Source organism: Sander lucioperca, chromosome 6, assembly GCF_008315115.2.
Source record: "Sander lucioperca isolate FBNREF2018 chromosome 6, SLUC_FBN_1.2, whole genome shotgun sequence".
Classification (NCBI taxonomy): domain Eukaryota; kingdom Metazoa; phylum Chordata; class Actinopteri; order Perciformes; family Percidae; genus Sander; species Sander lucioperca.
Window position 1 is genome coordinate 35,213,745 of NC_050178.1, and position 26,434 is coordinate 35,240,178.

At 41.3% G+C, this 26,434-nt stretch overlaps 1 protein-coding gene across 4 annotated transcripts; it reads left to right on the forward strand.

Annotated features, from left to right (window-relative positions):
* Window positions 1–25: 25 nt before the first annotated feature.
* Window positions 26–24,595, forward strand: LOC116034441 (RNA-binding protein Musashi homolog 1-like). 4 transcript variants are annotated; one of them, XM_031277136.2, is made up of 14 exons: window positions 27–274; window positions 765–805; window positions 1,506–1,587; window positions 1,729–1,813; window positions 9,925–9,966; window positions 10,357–10,449; window positions 16,192–16,240; window positions 16,849–16,931; window positions 17,178–17,295; window positions 19,448–19,528; window positions 20,469–20,525; window positions 21,651–21,707; window positions 21,969–22,123; window positions 22,204–24,595. In XM_031277136.2, the coding sequence occupies exons 1-14, from the start codon at window positions 210–212 to the stop codon at window positions 22,279–22,281; spliced, it is 1,086 nt and encodes a 361-aa protein (XP_031132996.1). In that variant the 5' UTR covers window positions 27–209; the 3' UTR covers window positions 22,282–24,595. The 4 variants fall into 4 exon arrangements, with proteins under 4 accessions (XP_035857696.1, XP_031132996.1, XP_031133002.1 ...); XM_031277142.2 differs by having other exon boundaries at window positions 22,240–24,595; XM_036001803.1 differs by lacking the exon at window positions 20,469–20,525 and having other exon boundaries at window positions 26–274.
* Window positions 24,596–26,434: the final 1,839 nt, after the last annotated feature.

Here is a 26,434-nt window from a genome sequence, read left to right on the forward strand (position 1 = left end):
GAAAACGAGGTAGAGGCGGAGCTTATCTTTGAGCGTGTATGCATGTGTGTGTCCTTGCTCACCCCTCCTCCTTTTAGCTACCCCACCCCCACCTCTCCTGCCCCCCTCCCCTCTCGGCTGCCCGCCCCTGAGTCTGGAGCAGCAGCAGCAGTGGAGCTTCACTGCCTCTCCTCGCCTCACAGTGCGGGAATATACCAGCGGAGAGCGGAATGGATACGGAAGGGAGCCAGAGCAGCCTGTCCTCCGGCACGGACAACTCCCCCCACGACCCCTGGTAAAAGCCTCAGCCCGTCCGCCTGCCTTTTGCTGGCCTCTCGGCCCGATTTGAGTTCACCTTGGACTTTAGTTGAGTTCAGCGCCGAGACAAAAGACAAGCACGCTGTGTGTGTGTGTGTGTGTGTGTGTGTCTGTCTGTGTATGTGTGGGATGGATCCACTCAGCGAAGGAAACACAGACGCACCGCTGCTTTCCGCCTGTTTTCCCCCTCTTGTTTGTTTATTTATTTCGGGTTTCCTCCAGAAGGCCACATTGCAACTTCTCCTCCATCATCTGGAAAATCCTCTCCTTTTTTCCTCCTCCAGGGGATTATAACGGCCCGACTGGCCGATTGGTGACTTCGCAACATGGCCGATGCTTTCTTCTTACTTTATTGATGCTATATTACACATAATTTCCTCCAGTTTTCCCCTTGAATGTGCATGTGATGTGCTCGAAAGACGGCGTGTTATTCTGTGTGACTTACAGCTTGTATTTCTCTCATTCAGCAAAATGTTCATCGGGGGTCTGAGTTGGCAGACAACACAAGGTGAGCTGTCCCGCACGCTACTTTAATAAGTCTGAATGAAAGCCTCCTGTTTACTCCGGTTTTCTAGCTTCCATCTTACCAGTGAGGCTTCCTGGAGTTAAAGAGAAACACTGTAGCCTAAATAGTTTAATCAAAGCCTCCTATTCAATAAGGATCAGCTCTTAGGATTTAGACTTGCCGAGACGCAGTGAGATTAACACTGGAAGTGCATGCACATACGACGACTTTGTCTGCCTTTTCCTGTGCGCTCATTACACAGATGGACATTTATAGTAAAAGCGATCGATTATTCAGCGTTAAAGCATAAGTTATCGCTCGCGTGTTGTGTTCCTTATTGTTGCACTCTGCTGAATCCATTCATTTATTTTAAGACCCATGAGCGCAAGGCAAGCTGATTGACGAATACAGTTTATTCTTGTTGCGGCAGCCCTTGTTATTATCCCGCTGCTGGCTGCTATGTCAGAACAGCAATCGTCACCAATGCTTTATTTGTGGTCCGCAGGGCCTAATGGGCTGTTATTCTGGATAGACAGTGTAGGCTACAGTCTCTGAGGACTGGAGGGACACAAACACAACGTGGTCAGCCAGACCCCATTGTCTCTTTCCAGCCACTGTCTGCACACCACCTCACCAGGGCCTGTAGGAAAAGTCATATCTGATTATGGATTTATTTAATAATGTACACTTGCTGTCTTTGCAGAGGGCTTGAAGGAGTACTTCTGTAAATTTGGCGAGGTGAAGGAGTGTATGGTGATGCGGGATCCCGTTACCAAGAGGTCGAGGTAAGAAGGAGGCGTGTGCGCTACGCCGTCCTATCACTGGATGCCTCATGCTCTTCCATGCTTTACCATTATGCTGTTTAAGCTGCCGTACATTTTCATTCTGATTTTGAGTTGAATTGCTTGTTGTTTCTCCTTTTGCAGGGGGTTTGGGTTTGTAACATACGCAGAACAAGCCGGTGTGGAGAAGGTTTTGGCGCAAAACAGACACGAGTTGGATTCCAAAACGGTGAGTTATAGGCCTACCTTTGAAGAGCTGGATGCTGCCAGTGAGTTGTTCTGGGTAACTTTTCCCAGTTCTGTGTAGCATGTTTTTTTTTTTTTTTCTTTCCCTCAGTGCATTTTGCCTCCCACCGTATGGCTTGTAAAGTTGAGGAGTGCGTTTTGGAGTAGCCCCCCTTCCTCCTCTCTCTCTGCTCATTTCCCTCTCCAAATCCCGGTTCAGGGCGCCAACATGAAAGCGTTCTTTCTTGGTCTTCATTGCCATGGTTACCTGGGGACCTGAATGGGGTATGAGCCCCTGCTAAACCCTCACAAGGTTTATGCAGAGAGCTCACAAGTTTTTTCTTCTTTTTTTTTTTTTTTAATAGAAAATATCAGCAGCACCAGTTTTCTGGTGGCAACTCTCAAAGGAAAAAAGTTTGAGGAAAGGAAACAGTTGTGGCAGTTGTTCCCAAACTGATGTCAGGGGGAAGTCTGTGAGGTCCAAATGAGTCTGAGTTGAATTTAAATATTGAATTAGACGCTGATGTTTGTTTGAACAACTACTGTGATCAGAGGGTTCTCTGTGATTTCCCCTCCTACACTACTGACACATGGAGATTCAAATGTGGGTAAATGGGACAAATCAGTTACCGGATATAGAAGTCAGAACACACAATGTGCTTGTGTTTAGCTACATAATAATAATTTGTAACTATACAGAGGACAGTGACATGTAGACGTGTGTGATTCCCTGCGTTTGAATCAAAGCTGCTGACTCAGATTTAAATATCTGTGAATGTGTGAATGTTGTTATCTTGGTTATGTAGATTAGTTGTAGAAATGGGGACTGGGTGTGTCAGTTTGTGGCCTATACACACACACACACACACACACACACACACACACACACATAATAGGATCATTTGAGAGTGAAAATCGGTGGCACAGAAAGGCAGCAGAGCCCAGGGGTGGAGAAAGGTAGAGTTGGTTAGCTGTTGGAGCAAGCCTGTTGCCGGGGGTGACGCCAGCCACAGGAGACAGTGCTGTAACTGCACAGCCTGATGGGATTTATGTCTCCATAACAACTTCTCAGCTATTTTGCATCAATTTAAGACACTCGGCTCGGTTGGGTAGCAGAGCCACACACACACACACACAGATAATGTTATGTCACGACAGACCTTTATACTTAGGTGTGAGTGTGTGTGCAAGATTATCTGTGTGCTTTTAAGTGCAGTTTTCAAAAGTTTGAATTTAATTGCAAAGTTGGATCTTTCTGCGCAGTTGCTGTGAGTTTTATTACAAAATTAGTGTTTCTGTTGTAATCTGTCCATTTTTTTCAGTTAGCTTGGATGCAAGTTCTAAGCAACTGTAAAGTGTTACTCTATGAGTCATATTAACGATTAAACCTAGGTACAGTCTTTGAGAGCCTGAGTGTGATGTGAACATTGTTGGCAGGCCACTGGTGGGGTTAGGCGTTGCCCTATTATAAACCAAAATACAGCATAAGGCTAAACAATAATAATGTTAACCACTCAAATGCAGCTGTGGTTGCTCAGGTTGTTGTGGCAGCAGTCTGCGGGGGAAGCACACCGTGCTACCATTTATCTAACCAGGCGTTTTAAACAGGGTTGTGGTTGCCATTTTGTTGTTTACATTTCGGAATATTGGAGCCTAAATTTTCTTTATGTGTTTGCAAACCTCTCAGTTAGACAATAATGACTGTATTGCTTATCACAATACATTACAATGACAATACATCAATGAAATATCAAAAATGCAAAATGACCAAATGTTGTGCAGCTGCAAAACAGCTCATTCCTCAAAAGCGGTTTCCACTTTTTTGTGCTAATAAATAATTATAAATAAAGCCTTTCAAGAGTACATTATTGTTCAAGCATTGAGTCAACTGTGGGTCAAATTCAGTTTTTTAATAACATGCGTAGCTTTATGGGATCAGTGACAACCTCTCTGTAACATTTCCAGCACCTGTCCCAGTTTAATTTTGTTCTATATTTATTTATTTCTAAGCACTTTGTGTCTTCTTGCACCTGGACTCTTTTTTTCCCTCCCTCTCTCCACTGTTAGAGGAGGATAACTATTGTTTGATCAGCAGGAGATAGAAAGACATTCCTCCCTGGAATGAGGAAGAATATTCAAGGCTCTGGTTTTTTCCCCCCTTCTTTTTATGCTGAGCCTTTGGTTTGTGAGAAAAGACACTACAAGGCCTGATGCAGGAAGAAGGAAGGTGAATGAAAGGGATGTAACAGAGCAACAGGGTGCTGTGTAAGGACCCAGGGTTAGAAGTAAACTACATAACTGGTGCAAGGTTCATACCACTGGTTACAAGTGGTATTAAACATTTACAGCCCAGTGCTGTACTGTTACGTCCAGTATTATTTCAAAGCAACAGTCCAAACACCAATTGAACATTATGGTTACTGTCAATACCTGTGGAACTAAGTATTTACATGCAACACACAAGAGGTTGTCTTTTGCTTTTAGAGTGAGGTTGTTTTGGTTGGAGGTTAGATTTCCTGTCGGAACAGAGTGTGGCCTTAGGGCAGTGGTGTGCTGTTGTATTTCTCTGGACAGAGAAGAAGGGCACAACTGGTATTTGTTTTCTCTGAGGAAATAGTTTACTGGAACCAGTTACGGGTAGAAGAAAAAATGAGACCAGATATTCTCTGAAATGCCACTTCTCATTTACTCGGATTAGCGAGGGGAGATTTTAGATTTTGCCGTGATATTATTTGTGATGTAGTTACGGTATATGAGTTTTCAGATGAAACAAAATGTTCATGGGATTTTGTGACGTGAAATTTGTCCGCACAATTTTGTTTCACTTATTCGGGCAAATAAGTAATGGATTATTGTGCACTTTTTAATTCTTAAGATAAATAAACATATTTCTTTAGCCACATTCAAAGTGCAGTAGACAGTACTTGATGATGATGATGTGCTAGTAATGTGTAATAACATAGTAATTGGTAGGGGTGTGAATCTTCATTGGTCTCACGATTCAATTCTGTCAACGAATCAATATGATTCAATATCCTGATGCATCACGATGCACCACCTCCTCAAATGTATTATATATTGCTACACATGGTTTTCATCAACACATTCAAGCAGCCCTCCCATTTTTATTGCATCTGCTCAACAAGAAACATCAGTAGGCAATAATCGATTATTGTCTGTCACTGCATCGATGAATCATCCACGTCCACATCGCGATGCAATGATTAATTTCAAAACCCCTAGTAATTGGGTAGTGTCCCAAAATAATCCCTAAATAACCCAGGTTTAACGCTGAACAAACATTAATTGAAAGAAAATGATCCTTTTTTATAGAAGAGAATGACAAAAATAAGGCACATACAGAAGATTCTTTATTAATATTTTTTTTTTACACCAGGTAAACAAGAATGCCCTTTCTGAAATGGGTTACAGTAGGTGGTAATTGCTGCTTTTAGCATGACCATCTGTGAAGGTACAGTTGTGGTCATCAGCATGATGCTTATATAGCTGCTTCTGTCTATTGCTATGCACTTTAACAACCTACAGTATGTTAGCACCAGCCTCTGTGGACCATTGGCACCACAGTCTGCCGTGGCTACTGGTCTAACACCTAGTTAGTGGTAGTGGCTAGTAGAGTTCAGATGCTAGCACCAGCTCCTCGCTCCTGACTGGAGATTAGCTGTTAGTGCTGACGTGGACAAAACTGGAGATGGGGGATGGAAAGGGTGGAGGAGAGGAGAGTGAGGGAGGCCCAGCTTCTGTGCTGTAATTAGTATAGATCTGAAAAGCAACTAATCCGATTGAGGGAAACAAACTGGATTGGGCTTCCGTGGTCCATGCGTGGCCTCAGATCCGGGGATAAAGCCTGGATCCAGGGTTCTCTGTCCACGCACAACCCTAACCCCCTTACCACCACCACACACACCCGCCCTGGCGAGGCGCCCTAGCAGGGTTATGGGGGCAGCGGTGGGGTTGGGTTGGGCCTGGGGTGGGGGGGGGGGGTCCTCATTAGTGAGCTTCGTTAACTAATTACTGTGCCATTGTTCAGTTGTGCAGATTGACCCTGCTGGCCTGAGCCCAAACCAAGTCTCTCTCTTGCTCTGCGTGCATGCATTGACATGCCAACTCCTTTTGTCTCCTCTTCTGTTTTTTAGCTTTTTGTCAAGCTTATATTGATTATAGTGCCATAATGAGGCAGACTGTGGTGCCCTTTTTATCAGTGGTTTAACAGTGTTTGCCATTTTGTTGTAAGAATGTGTTGGCAGGTTGGCTAATGTGTCACAGCCTAAATGTCTGTATATGACTCTGTGATGGCAATGCACTTGTTGTCAGTAGAGGTGGATTAGCGTTTCTGTGTGTATTCATGTGTTCTTGCCTATTTAATTACATATATGCGCCACTTTGTATACATGTGTTGGTGTTTATGTTTGTGCTACATTATATGGGTGCTCGTAAGTGAGTGTGTATGCATGTGTGCCTGTGGGGGTAGCACCGGAGCCCCAGTTCCTCTACGGGCCCATCTGTTTTGTACTCTTTGTCCTGTTAATTAATGAAATCAGAGGGGCTGCCTGCTGAGACGGCCCCGCTGCACCGCCACACTGGACAGGCCCACTTTCTCATGGTCTGACTCTGTTTTCCAAATGAATGCCTTCTCCTTCTCCCTGTGCTTTCTCATTTTCACACTCTCTCCTTTCTCTCTTCCTCGCTCGCTCTCTATCCCTATCTAGCTATCCATCTATTGATTTGACGTCCTATTTTTTATTTGTTTTCCAGTTTGTAACACTGGTGGACGCGCTGGGCCACGTGAGGTGAATATTGGTCGTAGATTAGTCTAGTCTTCAAAGCTAAACCACTAAAATCATATTGTAGGCTCACTATGCTACTTTAGGTTGAGTGGAGGTTGGATGTCATGAAGCAGGATGTTAGTCAGACCATTTCACGAACACTCAGTCATAACTCTTCTTTGTCAGTCTGGGAAGAGCAACTTTTTCTTCCTAGAAAGGTTTAAACATTCACGCGTAGTTATGTTGTCACCACTGTTGATTGGGACTGTTAGATCACAGAGCTACTTCTCAAATGTCCAGCCTCTGAAGAGCTATTTCTGAGTGTTGCAAACAATGACCTGGCTAAGTCATTTTACCTTTTGCTTTGTGGCCTATCTGTCTTCCCCGAGGCTAATCCGACAGTCTGATAGATGCTTTAGTTTTCATTTATTATAGCCTTCTTCTGAGTACAGCCAGATGTAGAAATGACTTGTTAGATATTTTCTGTTATTTCGCTGAAGTGGAATGTTTTTTTAACAGCATGGCATGACTGTAGCCGTAGTAGCACTACTACAGATATTGCATTAGGTCTAACCTAGTCTAGTTGGTAACCTTCTGTATTTTAGGATGTCTTTTCAGATTTTAAGTTTCTTGATGATTTAAAAGCTATGAAATATTGGTGTTATGACAACATGTGAAATATGGGTGGGAAATATGATGATATATTTCATGAGACATAAACATTTGTCAACGGATCTTCCTGTACCGTTTGTCTCTTAAATGTCTCTGATTACATTGCATTAACACGATTGTTCATCAATGTGATGACGCATCTTGACTTCGTAAGATGTTTCATTAGCTGGATAAGCCAAAAAAATACAGTGTCCGATTATTTTATCCATTTTATTTATAGTTTTTCAATTGAGTTTTAAGAAAGTGTATGACAATATATATTCATTTTGTGACATAATCTAGATATTCTGATTACCTACCTCTAACGTAAGAAGGGCTGTTTCCAGGCAGAATTGAAGAACAAATGGATCTTACAAAGATCCATTGACAGGAGACTGGTTTTCAAAATCAGCACATGCTGTTAAATTAGTACAAAAAAAAATGCTGTTGGATGTTTGTGTTTGTATGCATTCAGGCTGATGGAAACTGATTTTTGGTAAATATTTTACTGAATACACTGTACGCGACTGCAGCCTGTCAAATGTGAGAGTTGCTTTCTGACCGCTGTTATAGTCAGCTCGTGTCTCTGTCTCTGTCACATAATGGCCTCAGGATAGCACCTGTCCTCTAGTTTTGTTAAAACCGTAGTGAAGGCACCTCTCAGCAGCCGTATTTCCCAACCACTTTACACCAGGACTGTTTTGTAAGGATGTGTTATTGTAAAAATATGTATTTACAAGATTACGTAGCACAATAGTTAATAATGGTTAGGTACATTGCTGCCTGTTGTGGTAGTCTCCTAGTGTGATTCTGTCATTGTGTATCCTTCGAAGGTCTCTGCACATGTGCACTACTTGCACTGTAAACTGTGAGACTTGGAGTATAAAGAAATGGCTACATCTGTATTTGCCTTTTATAGTATTTGTGTCTTTTGCTCTCATCTTTTTAATAAAAAAACAGGTGGTGGTACAAAGGTCACCGTGGTGGTAATCATACAGTATGAAGCCACTCATCTATTATGTTCCATTTGGCCCACTAAGCACAGATCCTGTAAGAAATGCTGTGTTGTTGTTTGGTAGAGCGCTCTGTTGTTGCACTGCTGTTGCCTATAGTCGCTGGTGGCTTTGTTTGCCCTTGTCACCTTTGTCTTTGTGCTCACACCAGCTGGAGGTGACTCCTCTCGTCTTTGTGCCCCACTTTAAGGTGCAAAGACCTTCTGCAATCCTTTCCAAGGACGCTGCCGCTACACAGCGCCGTGTTCTCGAAGAGGTACTTAAAAGTCCTCGTAGGATACTTTCGTCTGTAGATTTGTCATCAGACGCGGTAAATCATCACAGGAAAGAGATGAAAGGATTGTTAGAATATTGAAAGAACACACTCTCCCTTGTATTGTGTGTATTGTTCACATTATAAGTACTTATTTCTGGCCATTTGATAGGCTCCTCTTTAGTTGCCAATATCAATTCAATACCTCTGATAGCGGCTGTGTGAGACACAAGGGCTTTTGCTTCACACATCCAATTATTAGAACAAAGATGGAATTCTAAGACCATAATACACTACATGGTCCTGTGACCTAAAATCATCTCTCTCGTTGGCTTTAGTGAGAATAACACAAGATTCCTCACAAATTTAAAATGCCAAGCCAGGCTTTGCATATTTAGCATTATTAAAGGCCAGCTCATTCAAAACTCATTTGCTTCTAATTTTATCTGTAACCTTGACCACTGCTGAGACATTCCACTTGGGAGAAATATGTATACAGTCAAATCTGGTTAATCCGAAATGGAACTTGTCTGGATTTGTGAGATTTAAAAAATATACTGTATATATATATCCATCTGAAATGTATTCAGAATATTAAATGCTCATTTTGGATTCCAGACTGCCCTTCTCCGTCTAGCTTGTGGCTAAGATGTATTTAGTTGTGTCTCAACACACAATTTAGAGAATGTACGTATTCACGTCTCACTCTGTATTTTGTTCCCTACGCCTGTTTGTTTGGCTGGTGTGTTTGGATTTTTTTGGGCTTGCATAAACAAGGGTCTACTATACATACTCACAGATTAGCATATATGTTCCATTTCTAGAAAAGGAAAAATATTTGTTCTATTGCTTAACCTTTTTTTTTAACAGTAATATTTTTTTTGGTTTCCTGAAAACTCAGAGCCCTCTTTAACAGCTCAAAATACATCTGACTAATTAGGATTTCTTATAGATGATTTTTAACTGATTACATGTTTAAAAAAAATGACACACTACTTCTGTTTGGGGCCTCAAAGACAAACTAAATAAATTAATGTAAATTCAAAGGGAATGGTTATCACTTAAATACTTTCCCACATATTAGGGTTTAATAAGGCCAGATCAAAAAAAAGCAATATGTAAAGGACAAAGCTTTGTTGATTTTGCAATTATTATGATTATTTTTACACTTACAGCAGTGGGGTCTGTGGGTCTCCAAAACAATGAGAAGGTAAAGAAAATGTCAACCACAGCTCACTTCTAATAGAATCCTCTAAATATCTGTAATAACCGTCCTATTGTCACAGTTCATCAGTCATCAAAACTGCATTTAAATGCACACTAGGATGTCTTGAAATGTGTACGTTATTTCAACAACAGAAATCTTTTACTATTACCAATTTAAAACTCATCTTAACTCATCTCACCCCTACAGATCGACCCGAAGGTGGCGTTTCCCCGCAGGGCTCAGCCTAAGGTGAGTGCACCCTGAAGGGGTTAACAGCAAAAAGGAGTAGTGATGATGTCATATGTCACCCCTCATCACGCAGTCCTCTGGTTGGCTGGGATTAGAGTCAGGCAAGTGACCAAAGAAGAGCGGCAATCCACTTGTCCAGCCTGACACAGCGACTTCTGACCCTAACCAACCCCTGACCATCAGCACCCAACATCACACACACACACACACACACACACACACACACACACACACACACACACACACACACACACACACACATATGCTAAGCTAAACTAAGTACAAGCTTAACACAAACAAACACAAAGTCTCTTTATCACCAGCATCTACCCCCTGCCTAATGTGATTAGTGGTAAACGATGCCGCCTTCTTCTTCTTCTGTGTTACTAGCTGGTGACCAGGACAAAGAAGGTCTTTGTCGGAGGACTGTCAGTCAATACCACCATCGAAGATGTGAAGCATTACTTCGATCAGTTTGGAAAGGTAAACTAATATAAACAAATCTGGTATCTATTTGTAGTCATCCCACTCAGTGATAGGCTCCTGTCTTTCAGATTCTCTAGTGTAGTGGTTCCAAACCTTTTGTGTCAGACTAACCTTAAAGGGGAACTACGCCCGTTTTCAAAATGTATACATGTTATTCTTATGGTCCAAAAATATTAGCAAACATGAAAAACTCTCTCCCATATCCCCAAACCAGAGTGCTAAAACTCAAATTTGTCATCAAGTATAAAGTCTGCTTCCTAGATAATGAATTGGGAAAAATGTTATAGCTGACACAGAGCACCCAGGGGAATGTTCTGAGTATATGAACATTTACTGAGAACACTACAATAGATAAAATGATAAAAAGATAAAGCTCATTTGGGTATATCAAAGAAAACAAAATCAGTCTCCCATTCATTGTCTATTGAGCAGGTCCAGACTTTCTGGCTTTAAAGGAGAGTGACAAATATTGATCGAACTTTCCTAGGCCATGGAAATAACATTGGAATTCTTCATTCAGGTGGTGTTTCCTTTAATTACCCCTTTATCAACAACCCCCCAACATCATGTTACAAATTAGTTCACATTGAATTGAGTTTAAACAAGATATTGTTTAACTAATAATGACATAAAAGTGGATATGATACTGTATTTTCATACAATTGAACTGTTTATTAGGTGGGTTTGGTTAGGTTTGCATTTGTAGGCTACTACTACCACCTGGAGTGGCAGAAGCGGGATGTTTATCCATTATTTTTAGCTATTTCAATCGTTTGTCCAATAGCTAACTATTTAAACAGTTTATCCATCGCTATTAGCTAATATTCACTATTTCAACAATTTTCCTTTTAGCTATTTTAACCATTTATCCATCAGCCAACATTTTCAATGGTTAATTCTATCTATCTATCCATCACTTTTAGCTAACATTAACTGTTACGCTATGTATCTCTGTTCGCCTGCTGGCTCAATATGTGGTCATATTTTTTTATATGAAAACGAAATTTCTATTTTATCAAATTACTTGAGCTACTCCACAATCTTTCCATGTACCTCCAGGCAACTGTAGAAGTACCCCCCGGGGGTAAAAGAACCCCTGGTTCGGAATCACTGCTCTAATGGACTGTGCACCTTTGATAGATTATATTCATCTGTTGCCCCTATCCCTTTGACATCTCTCAGCTTTCGAAAGGCTTGTTTTTCTCATTTTGTTTGACTATTTTTCCCCTTTTCATCTGAGTCGAGGTACAACAGAAAGTGCAAAAGGGGCCTAATTACAGAAAACAACCAGCAAATGTTTAAGGGGAAAGAGAGGACTTAAAGAGAGAAAGAAATGAAATAAAATGCTGTTTGACCATTGATGGTCTGGTCTGCCAGCTACAGTATTAGTTAGTTTGTTAGTTTATATCTTTTGTTAACTGTTTTGCTCTTTTACGATCACATCTTAGTGTTTTTGGATTCTTCATTTGTCTTGCTCAGCTCCTTTGAATGAAATTTGGTGAAAGGCAAACACATGCTGTGGAGACAGATGAGTGGCCGGGGAGAGGGAGGAAGAAGAAAAAGCAGCAAGAGGAGGGGAAGAGAAGAGGGACATGGGGTGGGGGACTGAAAGGGAAGAAGCAACCCCCTGTAGAGAGAGAGAGGGAGGGGGGCTAAGAAGGGTTGAAGGGCAGAGAAAAGGAAGAATGTTGAGATAGGGAGGAAGAAAAGTGGCTATGAAAGGGAGAAAACACCAATCTGATGGGCCATAGATGTATCCAACGAACTTTGGGAGGTTTGGGAGTGTGTTTGAGTAGAGTTCAGGCTCTTCAGTATTAACTAATCAAATGCAACAGCTGCTCCTGTAACAGCCCCACACACACACACACACACACACTTTACCCAAAATCAGTACCTCAGACACCAACTCCTCTCCCATCCCACATACACATACCCTGCTCCAGTCCCTCCCAGCTTGTTGCCGTGGTGACCTGCTTTCGTCCATTGTCCCGCTGTAATCCAGTGTTTTTTTTGTTTCCTTTAAAAAATGTGTAAGAAGTGTGCATTTGCATGAATGGAAAGCAGGGTGTGTGCGTGCATGAAAGTGTGACTGTGGCATCGCCGTAGCTGCGATGGGAGAGAAGCTTGCATACATTTGTACAGACTGTAAGACTCACAGCCAGTGATCCAGTTGTCACAAACATTACGTGTGTGGTTCTACTGTTGGTGTAAGCAGGAAAAGAGTCTGAAAAGGAACATTGCTTCAGAATTTAGGCCTAATGGATTGGAATAAATTAACAGCACAAACCTCCTTCTGCCTTGTGTCTGGCTGTGTTTTCTCTCAGTTGGCCTCTGGCTCATGTTTAGGGTTTTACCATATTTCAGGTGCTAGTTCAAATTCACATAATGTCTTCAAATTGTGGGTCGTGGGTCCTGGTCAGAGGTGCATGTTGTGACGTGTTATGTTTCCCGACTTGTGTTTTATAAAATGGCAGCTCTGTGCCGAATCAGTTTTTCCCTGGTGATCACTGACACTCATATCTAAGACAACACTCCTTCAGCAGGATGAGGGAATATTTGGACTGCTTGGACACGTGAGCCCAAAGCTGTATCATGGATAGCGCCAATTCCAAAGTGCATTCCTGCTGAGCAGGAGGTATTTCTTGTTTATTATCTGAGCCTGGTTACAAGGTGCAGGTTGGGATGGAGTAGGACTCAGTGTCCTGTTTATTTTCGTACTGTGGCACCGCCTCGCAAAGGAAAACACAGAATGCACTATGCATTATCTGCAACTCTTTGATACGTGCAGTAGTTTATTTTTTGCAGTATACTTCTGAAGGTACACCTACATAAACTTCATTAGACTCACTGGACTGAAATGGCTGCTCAGTTGACACGGCAGGTGTTTTGGACCAAAGGCAGGAGTCAACGGCATGTGTTAATGTGGGGTTTCCTTACTGAACAAATCGGAGCTCCTGTTGCTAAATGTCACCAGCACAGTCACTACAGCAGCCATGTTTGTATGAGACATAAGTCTGAATGCTGAGGTGAAGGTCTTGTGATCCCCCTCAACCTGGTGGAAAGTTGAGAACACCTCTCTTCTTTTTGGCTGAACGCAGAGCCCGTGTGATTCAGAGAATTGTGTTTTAAACTGGTAATCAGGCAGGAAGGTAACTTCATAATTAGCATTTCAGGCATTCCGGTCATACAGTCCCATCCATCCATCCACTCGAAGGTTTTATTCTGATTATTCTGCTTATAGTACCTCACATGAAAAACTACCATTAAAATCCCTTTTCTGAAATCAAGTGAGAGAGTAAGTCAGAGCAGTAAGCAAAGGAAGGAGTGGATAAGATGAGAAATGCAGCATGGATAGGGCAGACGGGAAAAGTTGGGACTCCACTCACCCATGTGAGTTGGCGATTAGGAGGCTTGACTGAACACTTTGTCTGCTGGCCTGTTTAGAGAGAGATGGCTGGAGAGAGAGAGAGAGAGAGAGGAGAGAATGAAAGAGGGAGATGTAAAGAGACAGAAGGGAAAACATGTGAATGCCACCTTTCATAATCTCGCAGAAAGTGTAATGGACTTGTCAGCAAACGCTTGTTTTTCAGACAATAGCTGCACGCTTCACTAAAACATGGATATTTTTAATGCTGCTCTCGGAAAGCTGCGCATGATCACAGCTGACCCCTTGTTCTTCGGTACATCTGAGAATGTCAGAACTTCATGAGAATATGACCTTAACTTTTTTTACTCTCTGCATGCATGCTGACTAGTTAGTTACTGAGCTGCTGCTAAGCCAATCTCAGACCCCCACAGCTATCCAATCAGATTGTCTTACATCACCCTGGGCAGTGGACATCGGAGATCATCTTCTTATTGGTTTTGGCAAGGGCAAGGGGCTGGTGTGCGACCACAGCATAAGCTCACACACGTGACGGAATATTTCTCAAGTCAGCGTGCCATTGTATGCTAATGGAAGACAATAAGATGAAACACATTAGCATGACTGCACAGCATATTATCTTTGGCTTCTGGCTTCAAAAATGTGGCTTAACAGCTCAAAAGCTCCTCAGACCAACCGTCGGTCATCTCTTCCAGAATAGATGTGGCTAATGCTAACATGAGGGCTAGCTGTGCAACGTGTAACTCTACTCTTATGATAACATGTTGGCTTGCAGCTGTCTACTTACTGTCCTGTTCCCCGGCTCTCTGCTGTGTCATTGAGTTTGGACAACCGGAAGGGTGGAAGGCATGAGGGAAGAAGAGGAGGAGGAGGAGCGGTAAAAACTGAATGAAGGACAGAGAGAGGAGGGGGGTGCTCTGTGTGTGTCCAAGCTATATGTTGACAAGGATGAGAGTTAAAAGGGTCCGACTGTGGACGCAACGCAACCTTGATCCTCTCCGTGTTCATCATTTGGCAAGGAAAATCTTTCACTGGCACAGGTGTCATCTCAACTAGAAGGATGTGTTTTACATTTGAAGTAAAGGTTAGAAATTGGATGGCCTGGTCATACAGAGGCCTCTGCTACTCATGTTACACTGGTTTGAGTTTCAGTGCTTGTTGCCTAATGAAAATAGCCATGTAGTCATACTCCACATGTATCTCCATGTGATATAAGAAGATCTGTGTTGCAGATTTTTGTGAATGTTGTCGCAGTTCTTGTTTTCGGCTAACGACAGAAAACAGAAGGTCATTTCCACAGCGATCCCAGGCCTTGGCCTCTCTCTCTCTCTCTCTCTCTCTCTCTCTCTCTCTCTCTCTCTCTCTCTCTCTCTCTCTCTCTTTCTTTCTCTCACTCTCTCTTTCTTTCTCTCTCTCTCTCTCTCTCTCTCTCTCTCTCTCTCGCTTTCTTTCTCTCTCTCTCTCTCTCTCTCTCTTTCTCTCTCTTATGTCGTCAGAGCTCGAGCAGAAGCTGCTAACTTTCCTGCCAGTGAAGGACAAGTGAGGGAGGGAGGAGAGGGTGAAAGGGGGGAGGAGAGGGTGAAAGGGGGGAGGAGGAGGAGGAATATGAATAGGGCAGTGGAGTGAGAGCAAAAAGGAACGTGTAGAGAGTAGGAGAATGAAAGGAGAGCGTGTTGACAAAGACCCCAGTTCACTTTGTTCTATATTCTGATTCAAAATGTTCATTTATCCTCTATCAAAACTTCACCTTCTATTTTGTTTTTATCACCCAGTTATTCATCAGTTTCCCCTTTTTTTCTTTTTCTGTCACATGCTTTCTCTCCCTCTCCTTTTCTCCTTTCCCTCCATTCTATTCATTGAAATTAGTTGGGGGGGGGGGGGGGAACAGCGAGGGTGAACGAATGAAAGGGGGGAAAACGAGGGAGAGAGAGCAGGACAGAGTTTGTGAGAACTCAGGATAAAGACAGAGACCGAGCAAAGAATGGGGAAAAATTTCCTCCAGCGCCTTGTGAACGGGGAACATTCACTTCTTTTTTACCTTGATGGATTGTATTTCATTTTATTTTTATACAGCGTTCCCCAACACCCCCACCACCCCATTTCCCCATCACTCTCTTCCTTTCTCTCCCTCCTAGTCTTTCTTTTTCTTTTCTCCTTTGTCACCTGTCACCCCTCCCTCTCTCCACTGCACCCTCTCCATCTGTTTTCCCCTCTTACTCCAAATGCTAAAGAGGGACAATGGCACCCCATGCTGTGTAATGATTGTGTGTGTGTGTGTGTGTGTGTGTGTGTGTGTGTGTGTGTGTGTGTGTTAATATGTCGAAGCTTATCTATTCTTTGCTTTGTTCTCACAGGTCGATGATGCCATGCTTATGTTTGACAAAACAACCAACAGACACAGAGGTACACACACACACACACACACACACACACACACACATTATGTTAAGTAGGGACAGCTACAAACATCCTTCTCATAAATGAAAGGAGAAACAGCGTGATAGAGTCACTGTGTGAACATCCACGAAAAGAAAAGAAATGCATCCGATACAGGGTCAGGATAGTTCCAGGCCAGGACGCAACTTAACGAGACAAGTGAGGAAAGAGGGAGAAGGAGAAGAGTAGGGTGGAGTGAGAGAAACTGGGTGTAAAAATTGGTAGAAGGCAGTAAATCTGGGCTCAGTTTTTGATGGACCACGCCCCATCCCTGCTCCTCCTGATGCCAACAGCTTGATTGACAGGCAAGCAACGCCAGGCCTGTTCTGCTGTCGTTTAGCTCCTCGTGTTAGAAATGGCTGGCGACAGTCTTATTATATCCACTGTAGAGTTTTTAAAAGTGTGTGAGATATTGAATGTGGTCAAGTGTTTGTGTTAAAAAAAGACTCTTTGTAGAAAGGGAAATTCTGTATTTTTACATAATTTTTTTTATCCATATAATTGTGGGATCTGGGGTCGTCTTTGTCACAGACCAGGGTACCGCAAGTGTTGGAATAAGCTTGTGTGTGTTCCAGGCTTTGGCTTTGTCACCTTTGAGAATGAAGACGTGGTGGAGAAAGTGTGTGAGATCCATTTCCATGACCTCAACAACAAAATGGTATGCATGTCAGCAGTAACATAGCTTATCAACCTACAGGTTTCTATTTAAGAACTAAAAGTCATCTAATGAATAAACATCCAAAATTTGTCAGGTTTTTATCATGAAGGATTGAGCATTATCTACTCAGTGATGTTAGGATTTGTTTGAGCTGCTTTTATTTTTTCTGCCAGGGTGTCACGTTGTGTCTTTCTCTCAGTATTTTATACTGAACTTATTACTGAACACTGGTTTCCTATGCTTTAGGTGGAGTGTAAGAAAGCCCAGCCCAAGGAGGTGATGACGCCAACAGGCTCAGCCAGAGGCCGCTCCAGAGTGATGCCCTATGGGATGGACGCCTTCATGCTGGGCATCGGCATGCTGGGTAAGATCCAAAATCAGATATGTACCCGAAGCAAATAGACTGAAGTCTCCTTAAAGGTTTTATTCATTAGCGGTAGGTGTTGTTGTTTAGAGCAGAAGCTTAACACAACATGAACACAGTTTTATCAAATAGGTCTGTACGTAATATCACAATTAGTAATGTATTTAACCGTTTAAATTAAAGGGTACTTTCACATATATAATTGAAGAGTTTGAGTTATTGCTGGCATTTGATTTTCTTCCAAATTTCTAATTCTTGTTATTCAAAATATAGGCCTGTTTTAAAGCTAATTTTTTGGGGCATTTTAGGCCTTTATTTGACAGGACAGCTGAAGACATGAATGACACGCAGCAAAGGGCCACGGGTTGGAGTCGAACCTGGGCCCACTGCGTCGAGGAGTAAACCTCTATACATGGGCGCCTGATCTACCAACTGAGCTATCCGGGCACCCATATAGTCCTGTTTTAAAGCTACATTTAAACACGTAATTGTATTTTTCAACGTGAGAAAGGTTTGATGTACATTTATCCCAATAATAACGCATTTGTCGTGGACAGCAACTTGCTGAACGCACCGCAAATTTCACGTGCATCTTGGCCTGTTTAGTGCTCTTTGTCTTTATCCTGCAATACAAAACTAAACCCGTGCCATGTTAAGCATGTCGTCTGTGGCTCCTTGATGTAATATGTGAAATTTTAAGAAGCAAAATCGAGTTAATTTAAAATTGGCTTCTTAATTTGGTTGATATTAATCTACGAGCCGATTCTTACGTGCTCATCTCCAGTGAATAAAATCATGATCTATGATGTAAACATTTAGAGGTCACAGGCTGAAGGGCACTGGAGTTAAATATGGTTTGAAAGCGTCCTCATTGAGAAAAACAAACTGAGAGCTGTGTGTGGCATTTGTGGTTGTTTGGCTCCCTCTACTGGACATTTGACATTGTGCTTTACTGTAGTCCCCATTGTCTCAGTAACGGCTGTAGATGTTGTTTACTCATTTATTTTTATTTTTTTATTTCACCTTTATTTTTACAGGCAAGTCATTAAGAACAGGTTCTTATTTACAATGACGGCCTGATAAGTGGCATAGCCACTTAAGGAAAGGGAAGAGGGCTAGATAATGAATACATTAGAAACACATACAGTTTAGAAACTACATAAAAAATACAATATGAAATACTACACAGAAATCAATAAACACTTATAACGAGATAAGTGCAAAGGTACATGGGTGAGTAAGAGAGGGAGAAACCATTTAAATATTTAGCTGGAAACATTTATTATGTAGAGAAGCAACTGCATATGTCCGTGAACAAGGATAATATTATGGTTTTGAAGGATGAAATGGAAATTAGTTTGTCCAGTTTGAGACTCTTTTGCAGAGCATTCCAGTCGCGAGCGGCAGCAGATTGAAAAGATGCGAGACCAGAGGCAGAGTTGGTTTTTGGAATGCTTAATTGACGATGAATTGAGGACCGGGTATTGTATGTGACAGGCTTTGGCTGCAGCAGATGAACTAAGTAAGGAGGTGATCAGCCAAGAAGGGTCTTGTAAATGAAAGTGTACCAGTGAATCTTACGGCGAATGTGAAGGGAGGGCCATTCGGCCATTCGGTCTGGTTTGTTCATAATTCCTCTTTGGTGACCCTGATTATCGGGTTGGTGTGTCACTGCCTTTAAAGAAATACAGGAAAAAATCTGTTATGATAATGTGGACGCTTTAATCATCATACTTGATGTCAAGTAGTGCATACTTAATAATGGCTACGCTTGTTTGTTTTTTTTATTAAAGAAATTGGTCATATTTATATCAAATGTAATGTTGTTAATGCGACATCACATACTTTGGATACTTGCTGCATTGGAGCAGAGAGAAATAGCTGACGGGAGACTGGTTAGCAGCAGGCGAAATGTATTGTTGCATACACAACATTAACGGTTGTAAAGGTTTATGATGACAATCCTACTACTAGTAGGCAGGTTTTCTTCACGTAAAACTAATCGATATGTAATCTAATATGTTATTTTTTTTCATGTTTTCATGTTAACCCGCAGATCAATCACATTTAATAAAGTTTCTGTCTTTATGTCCTCATGTGTCCTTATTCAGCCAAGTTAACTAAACGGAAGATTATTTCTAATTTTTAACAGGTTACCCAGGTTTCCAGACTGCTACCTACACCAGCCGTAGTTACTCTGGAATTGCTCCTGGTTACACTTACCAATTCCCAGGTAAGTCCATATACATATAACATTTAATGCACTCTCTATATGTCTTTTAACAGGGAGAAGTAAGTAAGGTTAAAGGATACAGGCTGTAGCATGTAGTTGATTTACACTGCTTTTCACTCCTGCCTGTCCACAATGGGGTTTAGAGCCTTCAGCCATTCTGCTCCTCGCCTTTGGAACTCCCTCCCGCTATCCATCCGTACCATAGAGTCTCTACCCACCTTTAAAACCTCCCTCAAAACCCACCTTTTCCAAAAGGCCTACCCCACATGACCCCACTCTCCATCAAAACAATGTATAGATTGCTTTATTTTTTAATTTTCTATCTCAGTCTTTCAAATGTTTGTTTTAATGTAATTATATTTGCCTTTTTAACTGTATTTTTGCTTGTTTTAACTGTAAGGTATCCTTGAGTGCTATGAAAGGTGCCCATAAATGTATTATTATTATTATTATTATTATTTAGCTGTAAAGTACTGGGATCATGAAATGTGTATGAACTTCCAGAGTGCATGAACACACACACACACACACACACACACACACACACACGTTTTTAAAATTGTTCCTGTCTGGCTTTCCAAACCCTCCTCCTTCTCTTATAATATCTCCTTGCGTCTCAAATCTCAAATGTCCATCATTTGCCTGTTTTCTCCTTATATTCTTCTGTGTTTATTTGATCTTATTATGTAACCTCCTTTCATTTGGCTGTGTTGCCCCTCCTCTTCCTTTGCTCCTACCTTCCTGCCTGTCTGTCCTCACAGTAGAGGTTTAACTTTTTGTGCTTGTGCTTCCATGTTAGCGTTCTAGTGTGGTTAAATCACTTTGTGTGTGTGTGTGTGTGTGTGTGTGTGTGTGTGTGTGTGGGGGGGGCTTTGTAGTCTGGCCGGTGGATGGTGACTGTATTTACAAAGCGCTCTCTCTTGACCTTCTCTGTTTCTAGAATTCCATTTAGAGAGGACCCCCCTCCTGACATCATCCCACCCCCATGAGCTGGCAGGTCAGTGGCTCCTCATTCCTCCAAGGGCCCCGAGAAGAAAAAAAAAAGCTATTTAGCAGCAAAAAGTCAAATGAAACTGATGGCAAGAAAGCCTTTAATCGTATTTCCCCAAATGTCAAACTATTTCTTTAGGTTTCACGTGAACCGACTCTGCCTTTGATGAGAATAGTCAGGTTGTTTACTAGAATAATTAACCATTTTACTCAGGTAATAAAGTAGGCAAAAACACAAGCTTTGTAGCTTCCTGCAATATTTTCCCAACACATGTGTGAGACGTGTGTGATCCAGTGACTCTACAAATGATCCTTTAATCTTACAATAAACTTTCTGTCTGTGAATCGTGTGGCCATATTAACAAAGTGCCAGTTATCTTACCAGTAAGAGAGTCGTCTTAAATTGGCACTAAGAGTTCCTAGCCAAGAAGTTCCTCTTAAGAGCTATTCGCAAAGTTGCTGAGAGTAACTTCTACTGAGAATTCTTAAGATAGGAGAACAAGCAGGAGAAACTTGAATTCAATAAAATTAAAAATTGTATTAAAATGTGCTTTAATTCAAACAAACAATTACATTTAAATTTAAATTTAGATTGTAGTTTAATTAAATAATACATTACATTTAAATTAAAAGTAAAAAATGAAACGCAACCAAATTAAAAGATGACATTAAATTAGCAGCATTTGGCAAATTGTGAGCAGGTCTTTAATGACTCGGGAGTTATTTGGACTGCCTCTAAATTCTCGACACTCATAATTTAACCTAATTCAGCCAGTTAGGAGCTACTTGTTTAGTGAGTACGGCCCCTGCATCTACCAGCAGCTCCTGCAGCTCTGCCTTTATTCTGCCATCTAGTGGCCCTGAGTTGTACTGTCATCCTCCTTGTTTTTATCATAAGCATTATTTTGTTCCTTATTTAAAGAGCCTAAAGTCTGAATTTTATTTTATGGGATGTTATGTGCAGTTGTTTTTTGAGATTTTTCCCCCTCCACAAGCTGGATTAAAATTAGACGACAGACGTTTGTGCAGATGTCATGTCAACCGACACTGAGCTGTAGATTGTGACTCATGATGTGATATGAGAGCGATTCACAATGACAATGGAATAATTTAGTCTGTTTGTAATCCTCAGCCATTCCCCTGACTGCATATGGACCAATGGCAGCAGCCGCAGCAGCAGTAGTTAGAGGTATGTGTGTGTGTGTGTGTGTGTGTGTGTGTGTGTGTGTGTGTGTGTGTGTGAGAAACATGTTGAGACAAAGAATGTGTGCACTTGTGCATACACTTGCCTTAGGTAGAAGTGTGTACAATGTCCTGCTTAGACAAATAAAAGAGTATTTTTAGGTGTGTGTGTGTGTGTGTGTGTGTGTGTGTGTGTGTGTGTGTGTGTGTGTGTGTGTGTGTGTAGCCCTCTAGTGAAGAAGCCCAACTTGTCTCCTCTGTCTCCCAGGCTCCACCCCTTCACGCACAGCTGGTTTCCTGAGCACGAGCAGCCCTGGACCAATGGCTGACCTGTATGCTGCAGCCAACCAGGACTCAGGAGTCAGCAGCTACATCAGTGCCGCTAGCCCCGCCCCCAGCACAGGATTTGGCCACGGTCTAGGGGTAGGTCACATGCCCCACCAACATGCACACACACATTTCAATGCATGCTTGGACGCACGTATTATTCCCAAATCTAATAGAACGTGTCTCCACTCACTTGGTCTGTGTATCCCCAGGGACCTCTGATTGCTACTGCGTTCACTAATGGCTACCACTGAGAAGACTCAGGTCACTGAAGATGGGTGGGCCTCTCTTCTGCTGATGAGCCAATCAAAATGCTGGCTGCCCTCTGATGGCACAACCCGATTGGCCGGCCACAGGCTCTTCCTGGCTCTCCTGGCTCCCTGTGGCTTCACCCACTGACTGAATATCTTTTTAAAATCCTGAACTCTGTTTTGCTGTACTAATCTCACTTCAACATAACGTCCCCCCGTCTCTCCTCTTTTGTCCTCATGTAGTTTAATAACTAGACCCCCACCCCTCTGTTATCCATTATTTTCTTTTGAAGCTGAGGAAAAAGAAAGAAAGAAAGAAAAAAAAAAAAAAAAAAATCGTCGGAAGCGTTTGTCAAAGTCACAGAGGACTATGTTGAGTTTTTTATTATTATCTTATTTCAATGTGATACTCGTTTCATTATGAAATCCTTTTAAGCTGTTACTGATGTGAACAGAGAGAGAAAAAGCTGTGCGAGATGGGTCTTTGTCTGAAAACCATTTTTAACAAAGGAAGAACAAAATCCAACAAACTCCTCTTTTTAACTCAAGCATCACGGAAACATGAAAAAAAACTTAAACTAAAATGTATATTTTGGTAGTCTTTAAAAACAGAACCTTTGTAATATTGTTATTAATATTGACATAATAATGATAATATGTAAGGTATTTTATTCTGTAATTAGTTTTAAAGCAATGTTTTTATGACTGTAAGATATTGTACATAGACGTTGGGTTGGGGGGGAGGGGAGGGGGGTTGAAGGGGTTACTGAACTGGCTCGCATGTCATTGGTTGGTTTGGAAAGGGTTAATAGCTATTTGATTGGCTGTCATTTACTACTATGTGTGGCCATCTCACTATTTTAATCAGTATGCATATGGTATATGTGTACGTTGTTGGCCAGTCGGCTCCAGCGATGCTTCAGCTCAGCACTGTCGACGATAGCTGTTGAGAAATAACACTTCCAGGAGTTTGTCTGGCACATTCTTTCAGTTAAATAAGTTTTGTCACATACTCATCCCTTTGTTTGCTTTGCTTCTTGAAAAAAAAAAAGCAACTTTGACTTTTAACTTTTAACACCATGATGAACCAGATTTCTTGCATCTTCATGAAAACTACTTCAGTTTAAGATGACGGACTACGGAAGTATCACAACCTTAAACAGGAGAAATCAGGGGTTCACGGGGTCGGGGGTTGACTTGACTTCCTCTTTTTTGAAAATATTATATATATATTTTTTGCGCGATTCACTTCTTAATGTTTTTTTGTTTTTATTGTTTACTTTTTTTAAATAATTCTTTTATGCGGTGTTCTCCACTGGGAAAACAAATGAAGGACATTCTCAGAGAAGCAATTGTAGAAAACATCACAATCATGTTCTGTCTTCTTATCGCTTTTGAAGGTGCATGTGATTGCGTCTGAGCGTGTGTGAGTGAGTGTTTGTGCGCATACATCAAGGTGTAATATGGAACTACTTTTGGCAACGAAGGAGCATTTCGATTGCCACCTTTTTTTGGTACTAAAAAAAAAAAAAAGCACCCTGTTCCATTGTGGCTGATCTGCTCCTCTCCCCTGCCTCCCTCCCATTTCATATTTAGGTTTAACAAATTTGTACTCCTCTGGAACCAACATATTGTTTATATACAGTTGCTGCTCCGTGTAGTGGTGAACAGAGGGGGTTTGGGCAGGGAACAACAAATGGAACAGGGTCTTGCTCCCAGTCGGCTCTGATACAGGACCTCAGTACAGACGACACTGGCTGGCAAGGAAAGTCAAAAAGCTGGAACAAATTCAACATTTGCAAAAACAAGTAGGCTGTTTGTTCAGCCTTCTTGCTGCAGCCTGTTTGATGTTCAGCACAGCAGAAAACTTCCTGATCCAGCTGGTTGTTCCTCTGTCAGAGCACCTGGGACATGACATAAAACTACTGCTGGACACCAACACTGTAACTTTTTAACTTACAATAAAGCAATAAGTTATTTTTTACCTTACAAATGAAAATAGTACTATTATTGGTAATAGCAGACGATGCGACGTGTGGATAATTCTGCGGCATTACGACTTATTTTCAGAAAAAAAAAAGAAGAAATTATATTTTTCTGTTTTGAGATCTTGTTCCCCTTGTATATTGATTTTGTCTTTTGTTGTGTTGATGTAAGGAAAAGGGCCAATGCTTTGAATGGAGCTTGTAGCTCTATATGAGCTCAGTTAAAGTTTAAGATTTGGGCTGTCCCCCACCAAGCTTTACAGCAATGCTTTTCTTTTTTTTCTTGTTTTCTTTTTCTGATAATTTCAATTTTAAAATCCTAATAAATTATTCTAAAGCATTTGATTGTGATAGTTTTTTATTTATTTATTATAATATAGTTGACTATGTATATATGTAATATTTCTGAATTTGGAGACACCTAGTGGAAGTATTCAAAAATATATTCCCCCCCCCCAAGCAGATTTAACCTGGAGATACACCAAAAGTGGCGCATGCTATGGTGATTTTCTGTAAGGTTGTGCGGCAAAAGTTCAATTTAATTGAACTTTGACCTAAATATTCTGACCTCCACAACACACATTCAATGGGAATCTGGCATATTGAGGTGGAGGTTAAGTTCATTGTGTGCATCTCTGAATTCCCAGTTAAAACTCTGCTCTCTTAATCATTGTAGGACTTGAGTAAAAATATCTTAAGCATGGCAAAAATATTTGAGGACACCAGATTAGAAAACTCATATTTTGTTCATCAACACGCCGATGTACAAAATCCTAGTAAAAAAGACAAAACGATTCCAAAACCCTGATATTGTCATCAGAGATCACTCACAACAAACGAGAGAAAACATTTAAACCATATTGGATCCTTTTCTTGCTATAATATTTCTGAGGTGTTATGTGAAAAGCTACCTAAAAAAGACAAAAGCCAAGAAGTTACAATGACGAGACGTTCAAGATATAGTGAATGTGCAAGGAGGACCTGTTAGCCATGTGCAGCCTGATACTTTCAACAGTGTTTTCACAAGTTTTAAATTCAACTGTGACAGTTCCAGACAAACACAAATAGAGGGGTACATGGTACAGCAACATTCCTGACCCTTGTGTAGTCTAAAGCAGGGGTCTTCAATGTTTTTTAAGCCAAGGACCCCTTAACTAAAAGAGAAATGGAGCAGGGACCCCCTACAGTGGTGTATTCTATGTGATACGCAGGTATACGCAGTATACCCACTAAGAAAGCTCCAGGATTTCCATATACCCACTTAAAAATGCCCAATGACCCGCAACAACATACTTTCCATTATATTTTTGATACATTTTGAATTGTCATCTGTGTTTTTCTTCTTCATATAGGCTAAATGAAGGTATTTCCACCGTAAATTGGTGCATAAAAGTGTATCAGAATACAGGAAATGAAGTCGTTGATGCTCAAAACTTCCCTGGGAAGGACAGCCAGATCCCCCCAATATGATACGGCCCCCCCCCTCCCCCAAAGGCAGATTCTGGCCAATATATATATATATATATATATATATATATATATATATATATATATATATATATATATATATATAGTACAGTATACCCACTACAATACATTAGACTACACCACTGACCCCCTACTACATATAGTGTATACAATGAAGTTGTATGATAAACTGGGCCTACAATACTGTGTAGGGCAACCTAAAGCCTTTATACATACCTTTTTTGCATAGAATACTAAGCTATTCAATTAGCCTAACTTGTTGGCATAGTTTTATAAATCATGTTTAATGTTAAACATACATGTGGCACAATGAATCCTTAGGATGAACTGTATCTGTGGATGGCCTTAGTGCCTACCAGTGGGGATTTATATTTGCTAATATGTTGGACTTTTAAATTTTTTGAATAAACTTTCAAAAATTAACAATAATTTGCACTATAAATAAATAAAATGCACTGACTCTGAGGACCCCCCCTGTTGAAGATCCCTGCTGTAAAGGGTTTACTCTGTTAACAACATTCATAGAAGTTACATGGCACTGAACCTGTAGTTGAACCTGAACTGAGCATGTTGTGTGTTTCTTTGAGATGAGATTCCAGCAGTGGTAAACAGAGTCGCTCCCTCACACTTCATCTCAGGGCCATCAGTGTGCTGGATGGAGGCCAGCCGGGTTAGTGATCCCC

Bases quoted from the DNA above. Each gene is read 5' to 3' on its own strand.
- LOC116034441 (XM_031277136.2), top strand. From the start codon at position 210: ATGGATACGGAAGGGAGCCAGAGCAGCCTGTCCTCCGGCACGGACAAC. The intron at 10,450-16,191 runs GTAAACTAATAT...TTGTTCTCACAG, and splicing joins ACTTCGATCAGTTTGGAAAG to GTCGATGATGCCATGCTTAT. The intron at 19,529-20,468 runs GTAAGTCCATAT...CTCTGTTTCTAG, and splicing joins TTACACTTACCAATTCCCAG to AATTCCATTTAGAGAGGACC.